The following is a 25,093-nucleotide window of genomic DNA, read 5'->3' on the forward strand; positions in this document are numbered from 1 at the left end:
TGTGCATATACATAATATATATATAGCATACACTACACAATTATATATTTTAATTCATTTTTGCGTATTGTATTATTATCCATACTTGTGCATGCACTTAGGCTACGTCATATTTCTAATATACATCCATATACTACATGTTATTTTAGCATTATAGGATAGTGTGTATATGCATAGTGTATATTGCATACACTATAATGTCATATAGTTTAATAGATTTTTGTCCACATTGCATTTATTATTCATAGTTGTACATGCACTTACAATATTTAAAGTACACACAACGTGGATTTCTGTTTTTATCACTTTTAACAAGCGCCTGCCTCAGTAATAATTCCAGAGTTGCACAATCGCGCAAATATTTGCACAATTCATAAAGTCTTGGGTATTTCAACGTACATAATAGCATCGGATAGTCTTCAACGTACGTGATTCCAGTTTTAAGAGGTCGATTCAATAATTCGCGCAGCTTCTTGTTATGATCTTGACTTAACCAAACAAATCTGTCGTGCCGCGTAAAGATTGAACGCGCAAATATTTACGCAATCGAACATGCAAAAATCGCTGCCTTCACATGGTTCAATCATCGCCTCGCTTTGTCTTGTGCGCTGCGCAATCCTTGGGGCCGCTGAACAACGTGCCCTTTACAGTCAGTCGGGTCGATGCTATAGAACTTGTATATGAGTGGAGCGGTCACGTGGTGCGGGTCCAGTTTCCTCGAAGCGCTGTTGTGAACCACGTGACGCAGCTCTCCGTGGTGTCAGAGTGGAAAAGAAACAGGTAAATTCAGAGTCTCTCGTTTATTGTGCGAACGAGTCCGCTCGTCTTATTTTCTTCTATTTTTAGTTGTGTAAAAAAAAAAAGAAATTTTTTTTTAGGAAGAAGGAGGAGGAGGAGGAGGAGGAGGAGGAAAGGGTTCGTGGATTATATTTCGTCCTGAATCCGACTAGAAGGCCGACAGCGAAGCCCCACTTGTCGGCCCGTTTTTTTCTTTTTTTTGTAGCAGTGTCTTAATATTGAGCCGGTTGTTTTTTTTTGTTGTTGTGGTTAGTATGTTATTTATTTTTCATTTTCTCTCGGGGGAGGGAGGGAGGGAGGGGGGGGCCCTGCGGGCCTAAACCTTTCAGCCGCGGTGTTTTCTGTGTTACCAGCCCGGGAATCAGACTCTACCGGAGGGGGGGGGGGGTTTGTTTTGTAACTCGCAGCAGAAGAAGCCGCTAATTTGCTAACAGCTATGCGTAAACGACGGTAGTTCGTTACGTTAGCATTGGCTACTAGTCGTTAGCTGCCAAACGAAAGGAGGGGGTGGGTGGGTGGGGAGGGGCGAGGGGGGCATGGGCGTTTTTGTGTGTGTGGTGGTGGTGGTGGTTCGTCTGGGGGGGTGGAAACACGAAAAGCCTCTCGTTTGCCCGTAAACTAGTTGGTGAGTTTGTTGGCTACCAAGCTAAGCTAAGTCAGCTAACACATTAGCAAACCGCAGCCCTCGTCGCTGAGTTAGCTGGCTGGCTAGCTTAGCGGGCTGTTAAAGTTAGCCTCGTCGCCATGAGGTGAAGCCGTGATAAGCGGAAGCCCGTCGAGACCTCCAAAAGCTGGAGGCTTTTTTTTTTTTTTTTTTTTTTTCTTCTTCTTCCTCTTCTTCTTCTTCCTCCCCCACCACCTCCCCTCTCAAGTGTTAGCTGGTTGGTTAGCTCTTTTTTTGGGGGGGGGGGCCATGTGGCTGTCTTTAGTGGGGTCGGTTATGTCCGACGGGCCCTTTCAGGCTTCAGGCTCGTTTGTGGGCTCGTCAAAAACAGGGTTTTACGTAACGTATGTGAGATTAAGGAAGCTGCACGATTACGAGGTTTAAACACGTTTGCAATTGAGCCGGTGTGAACTTGACAGCCTTCGCTATGTTGTTCATACCTTTCTCCATTTTTAATATTCAATTCAATGTAGATCTTGTGTGTGTTATGGGATTAGTAGTCATATCCGGATATCGGAGGTGGGGGGGGATACACGTTTAACTACACACCATCGAGGGTATTTTTTTTTAATTATTATGTGGAAAGGTTTGCATCATGTTTTGGAGAGGTAAATAAGTTGGCCAACGTTGTGTGTGTGTGTGTGTGTGTGTGTGTGTGCGTGCAGCACTCTTGTTTCCCGGGTCAAACCCGCGCCTAGCCCTGGTTTTAGACGTGGTCGTGGATAGGCCAGATAAAACACCCATTGTCAACGTGTTCAGGCGTCCAAATCTAATACCCACTGCCAGCTTCCTCACCACTACATAATTAGTGTACCAGATCACGTATATGTCAGAAATAGGTCATTGTCACAGATCTGTGTAACGCCTCTCTCCCCATCCCCTCTCTCCTCAGGTGTTATTCCTTTGTAAATACTGTTATTTGTATATACTGTAAATGATGACGTCCATGGGCGGGAATCGAGCCCGGGGCAGCTGGGAGCAGACACAGGGCCAGACACAGAGCCAGACACAGCACAAGCAGAGGCCTCAGGTACTCTCACACCCACCGCCTGTCACTTTGCCCAAATGCACTATGATTTGCACCAGGGCTGAATAAAGGCAGATACCAGCAGGCCTCTACTAAACATCACTTGGTTTGTTTTGCATAGTCTCTGGCTTCAAAATTTCATAATACACACCTCAACAGTTGGGACAATAACAGTCAATATAACTTCAAATATAATTTACATAGCTCGACATAATATTTTTTTTGTAAGGGGCTGTGATGGATGATGCCAGCCTTATTATAAAGCCTTTTTTTTTTTTTATCAAATTCAAGTTGACTAAAGTTAGGAATTTGCTACAAGATGATCACAAGTGTTGACACCATCATTTTACAGTCGTGAAGGAAATCCCTGATTTTAGGCTTAAGGCATTACAACTTCAGTCTGAACTACACTGATGAGCTCCATCAGTGATCTAAGTTTGGCAGTTAACATCACGCGAGTTTAATAGTTGCAGTAGTAAACTATTTGGGCAGTTTCTCATAAATGCACAAGACTTTTAGTAGCCCGTGCTTACTCTTTGATGAGATGTAATCATTGCTTGAAAGAGTTTTTGTAATGCTGATTATGAATACAAGTGCTGCAATAATATTATGATAAAATCTGTCCTGTTGTAAATAAAAAGCCCAACTCCTCGCTTTATGAAGAAGCCTACTCATCCAACTCCCAGAGAAAATATCTCATGTAAACTGCACCTCTCCAGCACTTGGTCCATTCGTTTGATGTTGTCCATGATTTTATTTGCCTGATATTAAGTTAATGGGTAGTTAACAGGCATAATATCAAAAATTAGTTCGTATGAGATCCATTAACCTCCTATGAGATATTAGTCAGAGGCAACATGAAACAATCAAGAGGACTGGGAATCACACACTTTTCATATTGGGCCTATTTTTGCCAGTGACAATAATTGTGATGCACTACGGTTTAAAAATTTGCAATGTTAATGAGGTTCAAAGTAGAAGATATTTTCAGTTTACAATACTAACTATATAGGGCAACAAAGCAGGTTCTTTCAGTGCTTTTATGTGCACAACGAGAATTTTTTTTTTGTTTTGATTAAAAACCAAAAACAAAGAGTAAAGTTGTAACTACTTCTGACAGCCCGAAGTGGACCCAGTGTTTGTACCAAATCTGTTATTGAATTTTGTTCTCTCATAGTTACTTTAGAGCTAGGCCGAGAGATTTTATAAATGGCTAAATATGAGTTTCTCTTCATGTTTGTACAAGAATGCAAATCTTGTGCTTCTGTTTGTCGGTGCAAATATTAAAAGTTGGCATCCTCTTGGAACAGGCTACCGCAGAGCAGATCCGGCTCGCGCAGATGATTTCGGACCACAATGATGCAGACTTTGAAGAGAAGGTCAAGCAGGTCAGCAGCTGTACATCATTGTGTCCTAAGTGTATTTTTCCTACTTCTTTGTACAGTAGCAATTTGATTTATTGGTATTGTATTACATCTGTTATGTTTTACTTTGTATGCGTATTGTGTGTCTCTTATGCTTTGTGCTTTATACTGTTTGACAAACCAGTGAACTGCTCAGTCTTAATTCTGTTGCACACTTCATTACTTATCTGCACAGCCGCCAGATAACATTTTGTTGGAAAAATTACTCAAGAGGCTTGGTTCAAAATCAAACATATCGGACATTTTATTCTTGCAAGAAGGAGCAAATACATGCACCCTCAAAGAGAGGTGTCCAGCAGTGCTCCCCCCAGCAGTCCTCTGTAGCAGGGCTCCAGAAGTTCTATACAGCAGGGCTCTCCCCAGCAGTTCTCCAGCATGGTTCTCCAGCAGTCCTCCCCCAACAGTCCTCGCCCCAGCCAGGCTCTACCCAGCCTGGTTTCCCCCAGCAGTCCTCTTTAGCAGGGCTTTCCTTAGGGCAGCTTTTATACAGTTGACAAACAGTAGACCATCACCCCCATTCCCTCTGTATCTGATTTCGTATGGTAATACAGAGTTGGTTGTAGGTCACAAGATAAGGACACAGGGGAGTCGTCAATTAGATGCAGAAAGAATCACTTGCAAATAAGACAGAAAACAAAGGAAACTTTTCGGAGCCTTATTGACAAAGAGACTTTCCGGAGCCACAATGCAAACAAGAGGAAGAGACAAATTATTTTTTTCCATCATATTTCTATCTTATTCATGTAACAAACATTTTTTTTAGATTTAGATTTTTCATAATTTAAAAGAATAGTGCTTGCTGTCACAGCCTTTATAGAAAATGATCCTCATGTTCAAACTTCTGGTTAATACTACTCTTGTTAATGTCCTTACAAAGATGCTGAAACTTCTTCACACCTGAACACACAATTTTTACATTCTTTTTCAATAGAATTACACTTTATTTGACTTATTTTCTACAAATATAATGTACTTTTTTTTTTTTTTTTTTTAAAGCTTAAAAAAAACCAACCACCAAATAAGATGTCACGAATGTGAACCAGGTATTACCTCTGTGTCTCATCTTGATACTTCTACTTTTCCAGCTGATTGACATCACAGGCAAGGACCAGGATGAGTCTATGATCGCACTGCATGATTGCAACGGGGATGTCAACAGAGCCATTAACGTGTTGCTGGAGGGGAGCCCAGACACTGTGAGTATTGGCTTTGTGTAAAGGCTTAGCGCTGTGAGGGCTAGATTCTGGAGAAATCAGTGCAAGACCGGATTAGATAACTATTATTGGACAAACTTTACAAGTTTGTTTGGAGGTATAGGATAGTATGAGCACAGAGAAGGTTCTCCTACTTAAAACAAAGCAACATGTAAATATACAAAGGTGCATGTTAATTTATTTTCTGTGCTTATCCTTTTGGTCAGTTTGTCTCTTTTGAATACCGGTTGTAGGTTTGTACTGACCCAGTAAGAAAAATGTGTGCTTTCACAAAGTTATTGTCACACATCAGTTATGTATTAGGAAGATTGATATTTTTCGTGTATGGACAGATATTAAAGTTTGCTACTGTACGAATTGGGGTTGTGACACAACTACAGCAACAACCCACCTAATAAGCCCTCGTAGTTACAGGTTTGGATATTAAAATGTAACTCGTAGAACATGGGCTGAAACTGAAACCATATAAAAGGTGAACTGCATCTTACCAGCATATTAATCACACCTGATAAGAGGTTATCAGTTCCTTCTATTGTCAAGATTGCGGCTGGTTGGAAAAAGACTTTAAAATGAGCTGATCAATACGGGAATTAACAGCAAGAGGAGCAAGATTTGCGTTCCCATAATAATTTAATGTAGCTGCGCCCACAGCTTTCCCCCTCAACTTCAGTTTGTACCGTCTGTCACAAACTAAGTAGTCAGATGTATCCTTAATAACCCATCTGGTAAGAAACCATAATCTTATCAGAAGCTTTATTTAAAAACATTTTTTTATACCAAGTTGAGTTTCCAACTGACCAATCAGTATTTCCAAATATATGGCGTATTGACTCCAGACCATCGGACAAACCTTTACTGACCTTCCCTATTTTCCATGCGTGTATTCTATCTACAAAATTAAAGGAGCCAACACTGTATTCATTTCTCCAGGACTCCTGGGAAATGGTGGGGAAGAAGAAAGGGGTGTCAGGACAGAAGGAGACCAGCCAGGCAGAAACCGGAGAGGAAGGAAAAGAGAACAGAGAGAAAGGAGGAGAGAAAGATGCGGCACGTCGTCGAGGTGGACCTCCACGTAAGGGCCGTGGAGCCAGCAGGGGACGAGAGTGTAAGTGTTCACCACATCGTTACTGTGGTTTTACTCGTGTCCTTCCAGATATAAACAGTTGATTCCCCAAACTAATTACTTATCATACTGTTTAAGAGTTATGTAATTTAATTCTTGAGTGCTATCACTATATTGTTACTCTGACTGTCATTTTGGCTCGCGTTATCTCTGAAAAGAATCAAAGTGAACACGTAGTTTGCACTCGATCACTTACCGCGGGCCCGCTTTATCAAATTGCATACTTGTGTGTGCAGCATGAGATAATATCCTCCTATAAATTTAGAGAAGTGAAAACAAAGGCTTTATTTGTGATTCATAAATGAGCAAACACTGTCCCTGCAGGGCTCATAAATTTCACTGCAATTTGTGAGTAGCCATCATTAGTTAAATTGGGCTTCTTGGTACTACTTTTAGTGACTTCAAAATAAAAGTCCCTTAGTGGTTTATCCATGCAACACTTTGAAGTAAAGAAGTGTTTGGTGTGCATGAACGATAGCCTGTTATTTTGTGCCCTCTATCTATCAGATTATCTACTGCCTTGATGCAGCTGTAGGTTGCTGCTGTCTGTGGTAGTAGCAGCCTGTTTAGTAGCTGTATGTCAAAGCTCTTGTTTCCTCACGCGTTTTTTGTTATGATTTAGTCATTCACAGAACATCAGTAGATGTTATTTTGGTCTAGCTGAAGGTTTTAGGGGGGGGGGGGACAGTGTGAGCCACTTAAGATTAGTCATTCATCTTGATTTTGAATTAAGGGCGACTTTGTTCTCATACAATATCACTGTCAACAGAATTTCTGTAAATTATTACACATTTTACTTTTAAGTGATTTATCTGCATGCAGCGGGGGGGGTCTTAATCTGATGTCATTGTTTCTCTTTGTAATTTAAGTCCGTGGCCAGGAGAATGGCTTGGATGGAGGCAAAGCTGGAATAGCTGGAAGAGGGGCAGAGCGAGGCCGAAGGGGAAGAGGCAGAGGAAGGGGAGCTGTCGGTAAGTAATCCCTTTTAGTGGAAGTGTATCTAATCAAAACGCGGGAGATCTTGTGTTTTTATTTGCTCTTAATCTGCTGCCGCTCTCTCTTGTGAAAGCAGTTGTCAAACTAAGAAACTGACTCTTATTGTCTTCAGGAGTATCTGGACGGCGAGGAGGCAGGTTTTCGGCGCAGGGCATGGGGTAAGGGAATACCTGTGTTGCCTAAATCCAGAGGGCCTTTTGTTCCACTTTTACCTGTTGCCATGGTCACCAGAGAGCAGGACCCCAGCCTATTGTTAAGGCTTAATCTAAAGGAGGGAGGACATGCGTCAGCCAATGGGATGGAACAACGTGGGCTGAATATCTCTCTTCAGAGATTGCAGAGTCTAAACATTTTATTTAGAGTTAAATTTGAATAGAACCAGTGCTTGAAGAGGGAAAAACACATTTGCCAGTACTCCCTTTATTCACATGTTAGCATGTTTATCAGGTGCTATTAGCAAGTCATTAAGTATTACATTCAGAATTTCTACCGCAAATAAAATATATGAGGAAATATTGCTGATATTTACAACACAAATCTATTTGATCAAGGGGACAGATGTTTTAATTATTAGTGTAACAGTATAAGAGTAAACCCAGTACATGGCAGGAATGTTTATTAAAACGCCAGAGGGCTTTTCATCTGAAACCGATACAGGAAGTCACAGTATTCAGTTGACTGGGTAACTAACTGTTTTCTCTTATTAATTATGAGTAAGTTCATAGGAAGCAGTAGATAAATAGGTCAGATTATCTGATATCTCATATTTGATGGCAAAATAAATTTAGCAAGCAGAGACATTTTTGGGAAGACAAATGGCACTGTTATTCCTCATAGATAAGATTTACTTATCTATTTATTTTACTTATTTATTTTATTTAATTTACTTTTAAGTTCTGAGTTAAAATTTAATATTTGATGACGCGGCCATAACATCAGCAGGCCTTTTCCTGCTAGGAGTGACGGCCTGCATTCAGTACTGGTTGGGTAAGATTTGACTTTCGAAGCTCTGCTGTGTCATCGTCTGACTCCGTTTGATTTGTCTTTGTGCCCTTTTGGAGCCAGGCCAACAATAATGTAAAGTTAATAGAACATTGTTCAGACTATCTGCCAAGAGAAAATTAGGCAGCGAGAACGGGAGCAGTTGGGCGTCACGTGGTGCTCACTGGGTAATGCAGAGCATTTAGGGTCATTATGAATCCCCCAGAAGACCCTGATATGTAGAGGGAAGGAAAGGGTATTGGCAGCTTGTGAGGGGAAAAAGAAAGAAAAAAAAAAAAGTCACAGCACACCGAAGTCTTAACATGTAGATGTGCTGCTTACTGGTGAGTATTGGCCCATTTCAAGCACTGCGTAGAACCACTGAGGGGCATCTGAGGGACCCGACAGGTTAATATTACAGTCTCTGCTCTCTGGTTTGGTGTTGTGGCATTCTTGAGTTTGTGTTTTGCCTGCTCTGTCCCATCAGTTTCTGTGTGTGTGTGTGTGTGTGTGTGTGTGTGTGCGCGTGTGTGCGTGCGTGCGCACACATGAGTGCAGTTAATTGCATGTCAGTTGATCAGTTGGCATCTTACAATGCCAGTTAGATGTCATAATAGAGGAAGTAATTTTCCTCGCCTTTTAATGGCATTATTGTCACATTTCATTGTCATTTTACAGACAACATCGCAGTAGGAAGCGTGTATTTCCTGGATTTGATAATGGGTCGTGAAGTCACCCTGCAGATACAGATTTTTAAGTCTTCTCTGGTCTGCTGAAGCGCCGCATGTGACATGGCGTGGCTTTTCGTTAGCGAGTTCAGGAGCTTAGTGACTTCCTCCCCTGAGAAGCCTGAAGTATTAAATGTGTACTTCAAAGCTTCTGCAATAATGCCATAGATATGTATTTGAATACAGAGGTTTCGAGGCTAAGGGAATAGCTAGAGAGCTTTCTTGCAATGCAGAGATGTTTGTTCAAGTTGTGGTGCAAACCGTAGCAATGAGATTACATAACCACATGCCAGATCTTTAGGGTGCGTGTTCTTTCACCCTGGGAAAATGTCTGACAACTTCAGGCATATTTATCTTGGTGTTTTAGGCATTCATATCCACTTGCATATCTCAAACGCCGTAATATGTTTTTCATACGGCTTCTAAACTGAGGTTGTTTTAGGTGAATTGAGTGATGGGAGATGTTTTCATGTTACCTAACCCCCACCCCCACCCCACATATTACGCCACACAGCAGTTCTGTTATTGCTTTTGCTTGTTGTTGCTGGCACACAGTTTACCAGCGTGGTGTCCATGTCGGTTTAACACATTGACTTAAAGGAGCAGGCGTGATTATAAAGGAAGCAGATAAGCTCCTTGGTCAGGTTTTTACTGAGTATTAGGTGATAGTGATCAGGTTGCATGTGCGTATGTGTCACTGATATTTTGTGCTTTTAAGATGAGCCAAGGCAACTCACGCTATTCACCTCACATACACATCTCCTGCTTTAAAATACATTGGCGTGTACTGAAGCAAATAAATGAATAATGTGAGCTCACAAGGGACACGAGTACCACACTTCATTACTGATGAATAAACGGATGAAAGAGATTTGTTCCAAACTTCATGTAAAACTTAAATGACTCGGATGATGGGAGCAAAATTGCCAAATGAATTCAACAGTATCCTCAAGTGTATGTCATAGCCAAATAAAGCAGGTTATGTTATTATTTTCAGAGAGAATTTTAAACGGCAACTTGCAGATGCAGAAGACTGCATTTTGCCAACAAACTCATGAACTCAGTCTTTCCTTTCAGTGAGCAGTAGGAGGAATGAGGAGATATTGGGTAATTAATCTGATGGATAGCGCTGTCACGATAACTCAGCCAAAATAGCGCACTAAATAAGAAATGGAAGTTGCAACAATATATGTCATGAATCAGTGTTATTACTACCTCACATAGGCCAAATCTAACTGTTGGTAGATTCAGACCGGATGAATTGCTGATGTAACCTGGTGTAAAGATGCTCAACACTACGAGGAGATATTGCTAAGAATGAGAGAACACGGCTCCATTCATTATGTAGCCAGTTGTTTTCATTTGTATCACAGCATTGGCTCACACTGTTTACACTGCTGCCTCTTTGAGATATCTGTGAGCTGCCTTTGTATTTGAATTCTCTTGTCGCGTTTGCGGAAAAGGAACCGAGTGAAGAGAGCATTTCTGATTGGTCAAATACTTGCAGCATTTTATATCAACTGCCATTTTAAAACATCTGCAGCCGCAAGCCAGGTTGTCTTTTTTTTGTTCATTGTGCTTGTACAAATAAACATGGAGTTAGAGAAGAACTCGTACAAACAAATGGAACAGCGATAGTCCAGGTTTTATTTTGTGCATTCATCAGCAAAATCTACCCTGCCACACCTAATGTACCTTTAAGCTGGCATGCCAACCACCATTAAAATATGAAGAAAAACACGTCCGTGTACTAATTTGCCTGATCTGTGAAAAAGCACACAACGATGAGCTGAAGCAACCTTTTAGTTCATGGAACTGGGTGGAAATGCGGCTTTATTCAGTAAATAACAGCGAGACCAAATACGAGACTGTGAGATGTAGATTTCTTTCAATGGTAGAGTTATTGAATGCTGAGTGATGCATTGACAGCAGCATCTTGAGTGCCTGTTCAGAAGTAACTTTGAGCTTTGTACCATTGAAAGTTCAGAGATTTGTTTTTTAGGCATAAACCGAATTAATGAAAAGGATTATTTCATTTAGTCTTGCAGAATTACTCTCTAGCAACAGTTTGTGTGTCTGTGGCTGCATTATTTAGGCTATAATTCTGGTTATCTTGGTTTCTCGGACCATATCTAAAAGCACATTGCCTTGCTTTGCATCGTAGAGTGAGTGATCAGTGTAGAGGGGTTATTACAGTACTGGTACAGGTAGCTTGAAGGCATTTTGCTTATGCTGCTGCTCTGGTTTGTGGTGTGAAAAACAAAAGCTTTATCTTCTACTTATGATTTGTTGTTCGTCTTGTAATTGTTGCCATTATTTTTCCTCTAAAGCCAGATTGATAAGGGGCCCAGATATGATATTGCAGGAGGTGAGAGGTGAGTGCATCGCCTCTGGTGTGTCTGTTATTCTTGCTTTCTGTAGGGAGACTTTTGAGTGCCATAAAACGGGATGATGTAATGAAAGACATTTTCAAAAAAGAAAATTCTGCTCCTCATTCGGATATGAATGACCTTCCTGGAGTTATTTGACATTAAATATGTTCAGGCAAGCCATAAACACATCTTAATTTGCACAAGAAGGATCATAGACAAATAATGAAAGTAGCTAGGCTTGGCTTGACTCAAAAGAAAAGTGTTGCACTTGATCATGTTGCTTGGTTGCATCAGCTGCAATTTTCTTAACATACATGGATGTGTCAAATTAATGAAACACATGCAGTACCAGGAAAGGGAAGTTGAGTAACTACTAAAAGAGAATTTAAATGCTTACTCCCTGCTACTTATTTGTATATACTATGCAAACTCTCAAAGAGTCATCTAAGTTTCTTCTCATTTCCTCTTCTATATTTTCCTGCTATTACTTCAGTTTTGCTGTTAAGCCTAATGATAACAGCAGTATTGAGGATTTATTCAAACTGTCTTAAAAATGCAATGTGCAAGTTGAAAACCAGCTAAATTAGTGACGGTTTGGACCCTTTACAAACTGAATGGGGCTCTGCTTCTGCCTAACGCACACAATTTGACCTGTCGTAGGTAAGTTCTAAGATTTGTTTCTCTGCCATCACCCAGCTGTGGCTAATGTTGTTGACACTCCTTCAGCTGTTTGGGAATGGTCAGTGCATGCACTCGGTTCTCAACTCTTATCTCTGTCTTTCCCAGAACATTCAACCCTGCCGACTACGCTGAGCCAGCCCAGACAGAAGAAAATTATGGAGGCGGCAGTACCTGGAACAACACAGGAAGCATGGAGCAAGAGGAGGGAGCTAGTAAGTTAATTTATTAAGACGGTTTGCCCTCCAATAAGTGAGGTTAATCTTATCCATTCAGCATCTGTTTGCCATCAAAACGGTTTTGAAAATCATGTTCAGCATCCCAAAGAAGCTCCTGCAGTAAAGAGGAAAGGACAGTTCTCTTGTGTTCAAAGGATGCATACTTTTTGATGCCTGGTGTTGGAGGTGTTCTTCTTGAACCATGCTCACCGTTTACAAATACCTGAAACCCTGAAATACTGTATTCCTTTCAGATCTTTATGTCTGGGTGAAGAATCAACACCTCTTTTTGTTACACTAGCCGTTTAGTAAAACACACTACATCAGCTCTGATTTCTCCCCCCCCCTCTCCCCCCACCTCTTGTCTTTGTCTCCAGGGTTGGAATACTCTGCAGGAGAGGGAACAAATTACCCACCCAAGTTCGACTCTGCCCCTGGTAAACCTCTCTCCACTTCCCTCTTGTTTTTATTTATTCTCTATTCTGTTTGAAGCTCTTTTTGCCCAACGTGATAGTATTGAACTGCTTCTCTTTGACTCTCAGGTGCTTGGAGGTCTGCTGCAGAGGAGTGGGGCACTGAGGACTGGAATGAGGATGTGAGTGTTTCAGGGCTTGACCTCATTCACATGTTCCAAATATAAAGTTCTTTGAGCACTTTTGGAGAATAAATTCATCTATAACATTTTATTGCTGTATTAACAATATATGACATATTTCTTTAGTTTTGCATGTTCACTTTTGTTCTTCCAAATACAATTTCTTAAATCCTCTTTATCCCTTCCTCTGCAGCTTTCAGAGACCAAGATATTCACAGCTTCCAGTGTGGCGTCGATGCCTCTTCCTCAGGAGAATGTGACCATCACCAAAGGACAGAGGTGGGTCACTTATGCAGTTTATTAGTCTGACTCTCGCTTTGCAGCAAATCGCTTCTGTGAGAATTGGTCGAGAGGAAAATTCTATTTCTTGGTTTCACCGTTTACTTTCTTTACTGTTACTGTTGGTTGGATTAAAACATACAATACCATTTGCAAGATGCCACCTTGGAAAGTTATGATTGCTATTTTTTCACAAATTTCTGATGTTTTATTGACCAAACGATCAATTGAGAAAATAAGCTGCAGAATAAGTAGTAATAAAAATGACTTGCAGCTGCCACAGTCAAATAAGAGGTTTTAACCTGAGATGCTAATAAAAAAAATAACATTTTAAATGTCTTATCATAATTCCTTTTTCCGCCTTTCTATAGGATTGACCTTGCGGTGCTGCTGGGGAAGACTCCCCCATCTTCCTCCTCTGAGACCGAAAATGCCCCCATGGACGCCACCCAGCCCCCCTCCTTGTCCCAATCACTGGTTTTCAGCAACTCCAAGCAAGGGGTGCCACTCTCCCAAACATCCTCCAGCACCCCTTATACCCAGCACAGCATGGTAAGACTCTTTTAAAATAAATATAAAAAAAAAAAAAAAACTGCATCATTCTCTAACTTGCAGCTACATACACTTTGGCTCATAGAGCGCTGACAGAGGACATCTCGACCACTTCCTAACCACATAGAAAAAGGAAGGCACTATTGACATTGTGTCAGAACTACTTCAGTACAGCACCATGGTTACAATATGTGTTGTATTCTACCAACACTGCAGGTCAGCATGCTGAGCAAGGGTTTCGGGGAAGTGGGGGATCCTAAAGGAGCGAGCACAGGGACCACTGGTTCCCAGTTCCTGGAGCAGTATAAAACGGCCCAGGCATTGGCCCAGCTGGCAGCCCAGCACTCCCAGACTGGACCTCCCAACACAACCCCTTCATCCTGGGACACCAGTGCCACCTCACTGGGACAATACGGTAAGATTACTTTTAAAATTAAAAATGCTTTTCTTTTGTCTGTAAATTGGTATATTTTATAACGGAGATCTTTTTTTTACCCATTGTAGGATAATCAATACTGCTCTCAGGGTTTTCTGTTTTTCTAACTTTAAAATGTTTCCCTCATCATGGTCCAGATATGAAGACTCAGCCGGAGTCTGCGATCCATACGCCCTTTACAAAGCGGCAGCCCTACCAGGCCGCCACTTCAACCTCGTCCATGTTGGATGTTTTCCTGCAGGACAAAGGCCTGCCTCCTTCCTCCTCTGTCTCTTCGTCTGCTTCCTTACCGCAACAAACAACATCCTCGTCCCATGTGGTGCCCCCGCCTGCTTCCTCCCTTCCCAAAATGGTAGCAGTCACTTCTCTAGGACAGCAAGTTTCCCCAAGTTCCTCAGATGCCCATGGTTCAAGTCCACTGCCTTTGCAGCAACACAAACTCAAACAGCAGAAGAAGAGGGCCTCCATTACAACAAAGGTAACATTTAGATTATTATAAATATTTTGTGTTCTAAGTGATTTTTTTTTTTTTTTTTTTTTTTTTTTTTAAGCTTTCAAATGCTACAATTTTTATTTTTGTATTATGTTGGGACCAAAGTAACATGGTTTCATGGATGCCATTTTTACGAAACAATACCAATAACGGACTCTTGAGAATTTGGGACAACTCTGACAAATCCTTACGGTCTTCCTCAGATTCCAGCATTGGCGGTGGAAATGCCCGGCTCAACAGACATCTCAGGCCTCAATCTTCAGTTTGGAGCGCTGCAGTTTGGGTCAGAACCAGTTCTGCCAGAGTACGAGTCCGCCCCTACCACCACGACACCCGGCAACCAGGTTCAGAACAGTCTCTACACCACTCCCAGCAGGTTGGTACATGCCGAAACACAACTCATTCTTATGCAGCTCCAAATACTGGGTTGCGTTGACTTGATTTTTAAATGCGTGTTCTAGTTTTTAAAAGCGATTTTAAATTCTAATTATCATCAGTATTTCAAATTTAAAAAAAAAAAAAAAAAATCAAAAGTGGTCTTGTCAATTTATTACAATCTGCAGTGAGTCGACTCCAGCTCTCTCCAACTCTAGCCAGATGGACCTGTATGATCAGAGGGCATCTCAGACACGTCGTTACCCTCCTTCAGTCTCCTCCTCCCCTCAGAAGGATATGCAGCCCAAGGTGAGGCCAAAGCTTCCTTCTTTCACTTTAGTCGATTAATTATTTAATAAGGCATTGTTAGTGTAGTGCTTAAAGGAGGACCCTTTGGGTTGTTTATATTGTAAAACACAGCTAGGATAAAAACGTTACCTGTAATTAAAACGCTCTGCAGATTAACGCTTCTTGATGATTGTTTCTAAGAGCTCAACACCCTTCAACTTTTATCAATGGCCGGTTTCTGTAGAAACCTGTGAGCTCACCTTCATTGTTGGTTTTACAGAATGGCTTCAGTTCAATACAAGCAACGCAATCTGTGGAAGGTACGCGTCTTATTTACTACTTTTTTTTTTTTTTTTTTTTCTGAAACATATTGTTCAAACTGTCAGATTATATCAGCCACATACAGTACACCTTTTTTCCTGATTATTCTTTGTTGGAATTTGTTCTTGAAATCTCTTCTCCTCCCCCTCCACAGCTGCAGCAGGCTCTGCAGTATCAGTCAAGCCGGCCACTGATTCGGTCACGCCAGCATCTGTCTCCAGCATGAGCACCATGTCGGACAGCAGCTCAGGCCCTGCTTCCTTGTTGACAACATCCAATCAGACGTCCCTCAGCGCTCTGGGTCACAATGAAGACATGCCTCCAAGCACCATCCCCCCTCCTCAGCACAACAAGTACGATGCGGCTAAATAACACACAACTATTAGTACCTGAAGTTGGGACCTGCATGTGAACCCAAGTATCGGTAAATGTGCTGATTTGGCGATAAATGAAATGTGCTCTGAATCTTCCTGTCATGTTTTTGCAGCTCTCACCCGTCACAACAGAACAGCCTTGCTCCATCTTCAGTCCGGACATCCAACTCAAGCTTACTGGTGAGCTCTTTATATGCTCATATCCGTTTCTGTATCGGAAGCAGTCAAATGGCTCTAGCAACCACTGGCATGGCAGAGTAGCATGAGTTGCTTTATGCGGGAGAGTTTATCTCCCTTCTCTGTGAGCCTTTTCAGAACTGAATTTCCTGTGGTGGAAGATGGACACATTAGATGTCCACTCAGTCTAATGGAAATGTAATCTCATCAATCTTAACCGCATCTTCCTCCCTCCGTCTCCACAGCATCCCAGCGTAGACGGTGACTCGAGCCTGCACTCGTCATCCTTCCCTTCCTCTGTCTCAGCCGTGCCATCTTCATCAGTCCCCTCCTCCTCTTCCTCCGTGGCCGCGGCACAGGTGTCCCTCGGGGCTCCTCAGGCTTCCTCGGTGGGCTCCGCCACGGTTTCAGCTCCCTCCGGCCTAGGCGCCGTCAGCAGTCTGGCCATGGGCCTCAACACCGTCTCCATGGGCGTCCCAGCTGCAGCGGGCGCCATTGTTTCAATGTCGACAACGGTATCGACCATTCCCTCTTCAGCCTCATCCACACGCAGCTCTGCAGCATCCTCAGGTTGGACAACACAAAACATATCAGTAAAATATACACTTTGTGTTTGGCATCCACTTCTCTGCAGATAGTTTTGCATCCAAATTATGCACGTGTGAATACTTTTTATTTTGTCCTTGCCCTTCACATTGTCTGCATAGCTTACTTTGAACTATGCTGTCAATATGCAGGAGATTTTACAATAACTTGCTGGTACATTTTTTTTTTAATGCGAGCCTCATTCTGTATATGAATCCACCACAGCTGAAGCTGAATTTAAGAACAAAATGTAAATGCATGAAAGCATTAAGTAGCTGACCTACAGTGTTGAAACTTCTATAATCCCTCATTTTGCATTATATTGATAAAATATGTGTTTTCAACCAGAAGACAAATGATTACCCCTCTAATTGTGTCCGATCTAGAACTGGTGGTTATGTTGGGATGTCTAACTGTTTTAACATTTTGGGTGACCTTTGTGGTCAGGTAGCAGAGGGTACTATAAATACATCCTGCCTGCAGGGGTGCAGCTATGATGAAAGATTGCTCGGAAAGTTGTGTTTTGGCTTGTGATTATCTTTTGAATTCAAAAACTAGTAACGGAATTGGACTCTGTATTTGACCTGGGTACAATCTTTTGTCTGGGGCCTAATGATTTGGTTTTCATTTCCTCACGGTCACCGGTTGGTTTCCATGAGTCTGACTCATTTGAAAAAATGTTGTGCGCGTGTAAAATAGTTTTCGTCTCTGCTCCCACTGCCGGAGCACAGTTTGTCAAGTGATGTATTGCGGGCTGGTCATTTATTGATGCGGCTCAGGGAGTAATTTGTAGCACTTAGTTTCGATGCAATAGATCTGCTCTTGCTACTTAAAATGTGGTTATATTGTGTATAAGTGAGACTGCAATGGGTATGTGCTGGTAATTGTTTGTTATGATTTCACTCTGATAAGCAGAGGGAAAGCATTTTTAGTATTTGTATTTTGCTTAAATGAATGCATTTTATATATTATATATAATTCTTATATATAATATATTATATATTAATTATATATAATTATTTATTTATTTATTTTTATACATGGTTCTGTGTTTTCAGGGAAAGCACCTCCAAACCTGCCACCTGGAGTGCCCCCTCTACTGCCCAACCCATACATCATGGCCCCAGGACTACTGCACGCCTACCCTGTAAGTTCCAGCCAAAGTCACGTTTCTCTAATCTGCGTTTAACTAGATTTAAATCAAAAGTCACACGATTTCCCTCCTCCTGTCAGCCTCAGGTGTACGGCTACGACGATCTACAGATGCTGCAGACCAGAATACCGCTGGTGAGTTTTGTTTTGTAAAGACTGTTAAACTGCTGCTACAAAAACAAAAACGCAGAAGTCCTATACAAGTTTTGTATCTTGTAATTCTTTTATAATATTTTTCTCTTCCAGGATTATTACAGCATCCCATTTGCAACTCCCACGACAGCACTGACTGGCAGAGAGGGCAGCCTGACAAACAACCCCTACTCTGGTTAGCCATCATCTCACTATTGAGTTTATTACAAAACTGACCTACTCTGTGCAGCAGTTAGCTGCGGTTTGAAAAACCTCCAGGCTTACTTGAAGGAGCTATCTGTGATCTCAGACTGAATAATGTTGGGCAAATGCCTTCATAAACAGATTCAGTTAGATATACTACCAATGAATAAGGAAGATTTAAAAGTGGTACTTGTGATACCTCACAACCAGCCAAGCGTTGAGTTTTTGTTGTTGTTGTTCTTTTTGTTTTTATTCATGATGTCGATCTCGTGTGACATTTATCTCCCGACACTCAGTAATTTGTCACCTCCTCCCTCTGTTCCCAGGCGACTTATCGAAGTTTGGTCGAGGTGACGCATCGTCCCCGGCTCCAGCCACCACATTAGCTCAGACGCAACAGAATCAGACCCAAACGCATCACACCACACAGCAGCCCTTCCTCAACCCGGCGCTACCGCCTGGCTACAGCTACACAAGCCTCCCATACTACACTGGCATGCCAGGCCTGCCCAATACCTTCCAGTACGGACCTGCTGTGTTTCCGGTGAGTGAACTTGCCAACCTGCTGGCTTCCATTACAGACCTGCTCCAACCTTGAGTCTTTTTTTTTTCTTTCTTGTTTATATTATCTTCTTATATTGGGAAAATAAGCATATTACCAACAGGAACATTGGGGGTGTTGGTGAGGGGAAGGATTGTAACCGTGACGAGCAAATCAAATTGGACGTGCGCATTAATGTTCCCCAGGGGAAGAGGAGGTTTTGTTTACCTAATACAAGATTGCATTTTGGGGTTTAAGTTGTGAGTATTTGCTGAACATTCCTGTCGTCCAATCGAAATGAGAAGAAAACTGGATTTTTAGTTCCACATGTTTGTGACTTGCTGACATTACGTGCCGTGCTTCTGTTTGTCTCCAGGTGGCTCCTACCTCTTCAAAGCAGCACGGTGTGAATGTCGGCGTCAATGCATCAGCCACACCCTTCCAGCAGGCTAGTGGCTATGGTTCCCATGGATACAGCACCGGTGAGGGAATAAACAATGTCGAAGCGGCATGTTTTTAGAGCGTCATGCAGGTCCTGCTCTATACACTTGCATACCAATAACTCTGTGCCGATTCTCACAAACGAGCCCATTGATTTCCGTTTGGTGTGGAGTGTGTATTTCATTCAAGCGCTGCAGCATCTGAAAGCATAAACACGGTGCTTGTGTAAAGGCATTTGTTATGCTCGTGTCAAGACAGTTGTTCATGGTTTACGTATCATTATTGTGTGCTGATTCTGAATTGTCGACGTCAAAGTTAAACAAAATGTTTTTGACCGCGAGCATGGTTTGTTGTGTCAGAATACTTTTAAGTGCGTCTGCATCTTGTTCAGTTTCCATAGCCCGTACACACAAGGAACATGCCCGAGTAATTCATGCCTTATAAATGTCTCTTTTTATTCAATGGCTTCTCAAGATAAAGTGAATAGGATTGCCTTTTAAACAGAATGGGAAAGGGAAAAGGGGCTTGGACAGTGGCGCCTGGCTACACTTGGCTATGATTATGAAACGGAGGGGTTAGATTATTGGTTTCCTGCTGTCTTCCATGGCTTGCTTTGCTCATTTCAGAAAGTGGAGTTTGCCCTGGGGCTTAACCATCGACCACATCACCTGCACACACCTTCATCTTAAACACATCCACAAATGAAGTCATCATCTTCCCATATTTCTCAATATGACTCTCGTTTGAGCCCATATTCTTTCAGCAGCTTCACATCCCCCCCCCCTCTCCCCTACCCTGACCTTCTGATATCACTTTATACTGTTTTTTTTTGTTGTTGTTTTTTTATTTCAGTAATGCATTTTATGTTCACACTTTATTCATCACTCGGTATCCACCTTTGGTCACACGTGCAACACCTATTTGTTCTAAGCTGCACCATCCGCTGCTTTCTGCCATCACCCAACTCAAGCTCGCTCTCCCTCCCCCATCCTCTCCCCCTCACACACACACACACACACACACACACACACACACACACACACACACACACACACACACACACACACACACCCTGCCTGCCCCCTCACTTCCCTCACTCCCCTCCCCTCAGACTTGGGTCAAATAGTACTTGCAAATGATGTTAGCGTTGATTCTGACCTGCTTGTTGGACCGGACGGACAGGCTTTGCCACACGGACAGCGCAGTTGGTGTCAGAGTTCAGATGATTACAGCAGCGAGAACCCGACTCCGTCTGCATTGTCACAGATCGGTAAAGCCTGTCCGTGTGGTGCGATTTCAAACGAACGCTATGAATTATTTGCGAATACTATCTGAGGCAGGTCTGCGTCCCCCGCCTGGTGTGTCTAACGCTGTGGGCTGCGGCTGTGTGTCTGACTGTTGCAGGCTATGAGGATGTGGGCCAGGCTTCAGGGAGTGGGGATTTCTGTAAGGGCGGATACGGCACTGCCGTGGCCGCTGCCGCTTCCGCACAAAACAAGCCAGCCAGCTCTGTCACCGGGCCTGGAGTCGGTGAGTGCCGCCACATGCCAAATTAAAACGGAAAGGAAAGGAGAAAAAAACAAACCCTGTCCCTCCCGTCTTCCTCCTTGTGTCACCAACCATTCCCCCCCCCTCCTCCACCCCCTCTTTGCTCTCGTTCCTTTGCCTCATCGCTGATGAGCTGCGCCTGTGGGAAAACCCGTCACACTACATGTGCTTTTAGATAGTTTAGCGCAGCCTGCCTCTCTTTGCAAGCCTCGTTTGCCATTCTATCCGTTACCTGTTTTCTCCCAGGGTAACTCATCATCAATCCAATCTGGTGTTCATATTTTGGACGGCTGTGTTGTGTGATTCTCGGGTTTAGAGGCAAAAGCGTGGCAGGTTACAACGACCGTGGCCGCTACGCGCTGATTATGAGTTACTCTGGTCGGGCTGTCCCGTTTTCCTCCTTCGTTGCTTGCTCTCCGCTCATGTTGTCATCGCTGGTGTGCCCCGTCTCCGGAGGAACGAGTTGGCTGTCATGTGAGTGACGTAGGTTACAACCCAGGAGAGAAAGAGGGGCAAAACAAAATGTCTGCGATACTTGGTCAAAATAAGACTGTGCTTTTTAAAAGGGCTGCGTGAACGTGACGTTTTGGAGATCTTCTCATTTGGAGCCGGCTGCATCTGCGTGAACTCGGCCACACTTGGTACCTGAATGACAATCGATTTGTCCCGTTTGAGGTTGTGAAGAGGGGTTTGATCTTCAAGTATTTCTGCACTGGCCATCTTTGGAGTGTTGCATTGTGGCATTTCCATGACTGATCAGAAATACAGAATAACGGTACAGAGAAAGAGGAACTCCGGGATGTGGGCCCATCCTAACCCACCCAAGTACTTTCAATAACCACATTAGCACCTCTATTTCTTAAGAAATGTGACATTGCAAGATCAGCTCTTCGTTTCATACTGCTATAGTGTTTAAAGGTTGAATTGTTGACTCTGAAATTTCTTGCCTTGATTGTTTGGTTCTTACCTCGTGATCGCACGGGGCAGAAACTTTGGCGGTGCTTCTTGATCCTCTTTTAAACATACGACCGTGTCGGTGTAGAAGTGACTGTTTGTAACACTTCCCTTTGACACAAATCTGAATTGAATGCTGCCAGATTAACAGAAGCTCATATAGACGAGCGTCTCTGCAGCCGACAGTGGTCGTTAAATTAAAGGCTTAAAAGCAAAATAGGGCTGAGAATCCGTCCCAGATATGGGCTTTAAAAGAACACAAAATACTCCTCTTCTGCTCTATCAATAGTTTTCACCTCTGTTGTCTTCTAGGAAGGCCAGAACTTTAGATTCTAAATATTACACAGATCTGAAGATCATTGGGTAATAAACAGCCGCTGTATGTCTGAAGGACAAAGCATCACTGGAAACGGATGAATGAATTGAGGAAAATAAATATATTCATCATTGATTAATCTGCAATTTTAGGTTTATACAATTCTGAAAATTCAAGGCGATGTCTTCAGAAGTCTTCGTTTTGACAACACAATCCAATAAGAATTGTTTTGTTTTCATGGGACAAAGAAAAACAGCAAACCATCGCCTGTGAGGAAAAAGTAACTTGGGAATTTTTAGCTGTTTGTTTGGAAAACTGACTTAAAACTATCATTAAAGTATCACAGCAGTGGCACATTGGGCCATTAACTGTTGGTTGACTGATTAATTAGCCATCGCAGGTTTAAAGTGAAGGCAGAGATGCGACACATTATATGTCCGAAAAGAACTTGGTGCAGAGCTCCTCTCTGTTTACAATTGTTGTTGTAGTTGCGATCGCACTACAAAATATGGGCTGCTGCCTCCAGGATGTGAAGAGCGATGGATAAAACATGACATCTCCTTCAGTGCTGTCACGTATGATTCCTTCACATGGTCTTACTCTCAGATTCTGACCCAACATTTAGGAAACTGATGGCGTTTCAACAGCTTAGTCATGAAAATGCCACGAGAATGAAGTCCAGTTTTATTTGACTGTCCGGTGTCTGTCACCAGTTGACCTAGTTCTGCGTCTCCATGGCGATACAGGGGGGTAAGTGTGCGCCAGAACGAGCGGAGCAGTCGCCACCAGATACAGTCGGACCCGGACCGCTGTGGCTGACTGGAACTGATTCACTGCTCCACCATCTTTCTCTCATCCCTCTTCATCTCTTCATCTCTGCTGTCCTCACTGAAGGGAAATTACACTGAAATCATCTATGAACCTACGCTGACATAGATGGCCGTACCTGGAATTTCCTTGTATTCTCTTTTATTTGGATAATTTCTCCCTCATGAATAAATTCTATTTATTAATGTCCTTGTAGTTAATTGACCCAAATAACAGTGAAGTGGGTTAGAATCTGATTAAAACCATGTGGCTGGTCATGGTTTGCGTTATGGGGGTCCCCCTTGATGTGTCCAGTTGACCTGCTTTTGGACTTAAGTTTGTGCTGTGTCCTCTGTCTCTGCAGGAGTCTCTGTGACATCAAGCAACACGGGGGTACCAGACATTTCAGGCTCTGTTTATACAAAGACGCAGGTAAATTACACGATACAAGTGCTCTTTTTTTCTTTTTCTTTTTTAATTCCTGTATTAAAATTACATCAAGTAAAAGACTTGCTCTATAGTTGACAAATACTGGCCGTCCTTGTTGCGTCCTCCCTCAGTCGTTTGAGAAGCAGGCTTTCCACGCTGGCACGCCAGCGGCTTCGTTCAGTCTGCCCTCGGCGCTCGGCAGCGGGGGTCCCATCAACCCACCGGCCGCCGCCGCCTACGCTCCGGCCCCCTTCATGCACATCCTGGCACCGCACCAACAACCCCACTCTCAGATTCTGCACCACCACCTGCAGCAAGACGGGCAGGTACTGAACATGCTTCTGTTGGGGATTCTTCTTTGTTCCCTCTTTTTTTTTTTTTTTGTACTGTTTTTCTTCCATTTACACCTCAATCAGAAATATAAGGATTCATAACTGCAACTAAATCTCATCAAAGATAATGACCGTCAATAAGGAAAAGCACAAAGGAGGCATCGTGTTCCCAAAAAATTAGGGACACCCGAGTTTCACTTTTTTTTTTTTTTTAAATGAGGTACTATCAAAGCTGCATTATGTTCCGTAAAAAAAGTTTTCCTATTGATTCTTATCAGACTGCATAAGGCTGACACTGATCATCTGTGATAGGCCAACGTCGTCCGATAATATCCGCCAACCGATAAATAGGTCGGACGCTGGTGTGTTTAGCGGTGATTTAGCTTTTGACATCGAGTCCAAAATGTAAATATCTACAATCGTGAAATCGTGTGGACGGCTTTCACCACTTTTAACAGAATTCTCTTCTGGCCAGACTTCCAGTATTTTTGCCCAGCAAACCAATCGAGTTCATTTATCATCTTTTGGGAAAGATTCAAATATCAGACCCACCGAGAGTCACGTGCCTCCAGCTGCTTGTTTACTGACGGATAAATACTGCGTCATGTAGCCGAAGCCGATTTGTAGCTCCTGGTCCGGCTTTTCAGTTCAGGTTAACACAAGTAAAAGCATCACGGTAGCTGTACATTTATGTGGCAAGTAGATCCATTTTAATACTCATTTAAATGCCTGTAAAAAAAAAATATATATATATTTGAGTAAACAACGTGGCGTGAATCGACAGCTCACAGATGACGTCTGTTCTCTCCACTGTCTCGACAGAGCGGCACCGGACAGCGCAGCCAGAACGCCTCCATTCAGCAGAAGTCTCAGATCAACAAGTCGGCGTACAACAGCTACAACTGGGGGGCAAACTAACATCCGACGGCCGCCCCTCCCCCTCCTCTCACCCGCGGTGTCGACAGCCAGGGGATGGGGGAGAGGGGCGGAGGAATGGGGGGGGGGGGGGGGGCCTCGGCTCATCACTCCTTCTGCAAAACTGTCTCCACTTGTAAACTCCCCCGTCCCTCCTGTAGAGATGTCCCTCCCCGGTCTCTGGGCCCAGCACTCCTGCAGCTCTGGCCGCAGTCAGACGAGGTGCTGTGCCGAGAGAACGAGCCGCCGTTGTGATGCATGGATGGGTGGGAGGGGCTTAGAAGCGAGGGGAGACCGAGCTATAAAGGAGGTGAAATACTGAGTGTTGGGAATTTGGATCGTGTTTAAACCCCCCACCCTCTCTCTCCTCCCCCCCCCTGACCGTTTTCTTTCACTTGTATGTAACATAGAACTGTTTTCTAAAAGAATGAACATTTCCTGTATGGTCTTTTTTTTTTTTTTTTTTTTTTTGTCTTTTTCCCCTTTTTTTTTTTTTTTGTTTTTTTTTTTTTTCTTCTTGCTGAAGTGGAGGAATGAATTAATATCCGATGGTTGGGGGAGGGGGGGGGGGGGGGGGGGGGCAGGCTGGTTTTGTATTTCTCACCCTCAACTCTCCACTCCTTC

The 25,093-nt window shown here is 42.9% G+C and overlaps 1 protein-coding gene across 5 annotated transcripts; it reads left to right on the forward strand.

Moving 5' to 3' along the window:
* Window positions 1–646: 646 nt before the first annotated feature.
* Window positions 647–25,034, forward strand: ubap2l (ubiquitin associated protein 2-like). 5 transcript variants are annotated; one of them, XM_069693636.1, is made up of 30 exons: window positions 647–780; window positions 2,355–2,492; window positions 3,800–3,877; window positions 4,999–5,109; window positions 6,058–6,232; window positions 7,120–7,221; window positions 7,359–7,404; window positions 11,286–11,330; window positions 12,114–12,220; window positions 12,601–12,660; window positions 12,766–12,818; window positions 13,012–13,097; window positions 13,469–13,649; window positions 13,866–14,064; window positions 14,223–14,563; window positions 14,782–14,954; window positions 15,172–15,262; window positions 15,522–15,561; window positions 15,717–15,915; window positions 16,050–16,116; window positions 16,359–16,683; window positions 17,757–17,845; window positions 17,932–17,985; window positions 18,097–18,178; window positions 18,513–18,730; window positions 19,104–19,209; window positions 20,573–20,698; window positions 23,158–23,225; window positions 23,354–23,548; window positions 24,377–25,034. In XM_069693636.1, exons 2-30 carry the CDS (start codon window positions 2,397–2,399, stop codon window positions 24,470–24,472), a joined length of 3,609 nt encoding a protein of 1,202 aa, XP_069549737.1. In that variant the 5' UTR covers window positions 647–780; window positions 2,355–2,396; the 3' UTR covers window positions 24,473–25,034. The 5 variants fall into 5 exon arrangements, with proteins under 5 accessions (XP_069549737.1, XP_069549728.1, XP_069549756.1 ...); XM_069693627.1 differs by having other exon boundaries at window positions 648–780; window positions 15,142–15,262; XM_069693655.1 differs by lacking the exon at window positions 20,573–20,698 and having other exon boundaries at window positions 648–780; window positions 15,142–15,262.
* Window positions 25,035–25,093: the final 59 nt, after the last annotated feature.

This window comes from Brachyistius frenatus, unplaced genomic scaffold, assembly GCF_029030835.1.
Source record: "Brachyistius frenatus isolate BFR_SWC_R1_liver_20210118 unplaced genomic scaffold, ASM2903083v1 Contig_2, whole genome shotgun sequence".
In the NCBI taxonomy this organism is placed as follows: domain Eukaryota; kingdom Metazoa; phylum Chordata; class Actinopteri; family Embiotocidae; genus Brachyistius; species Brachyistius frenatus.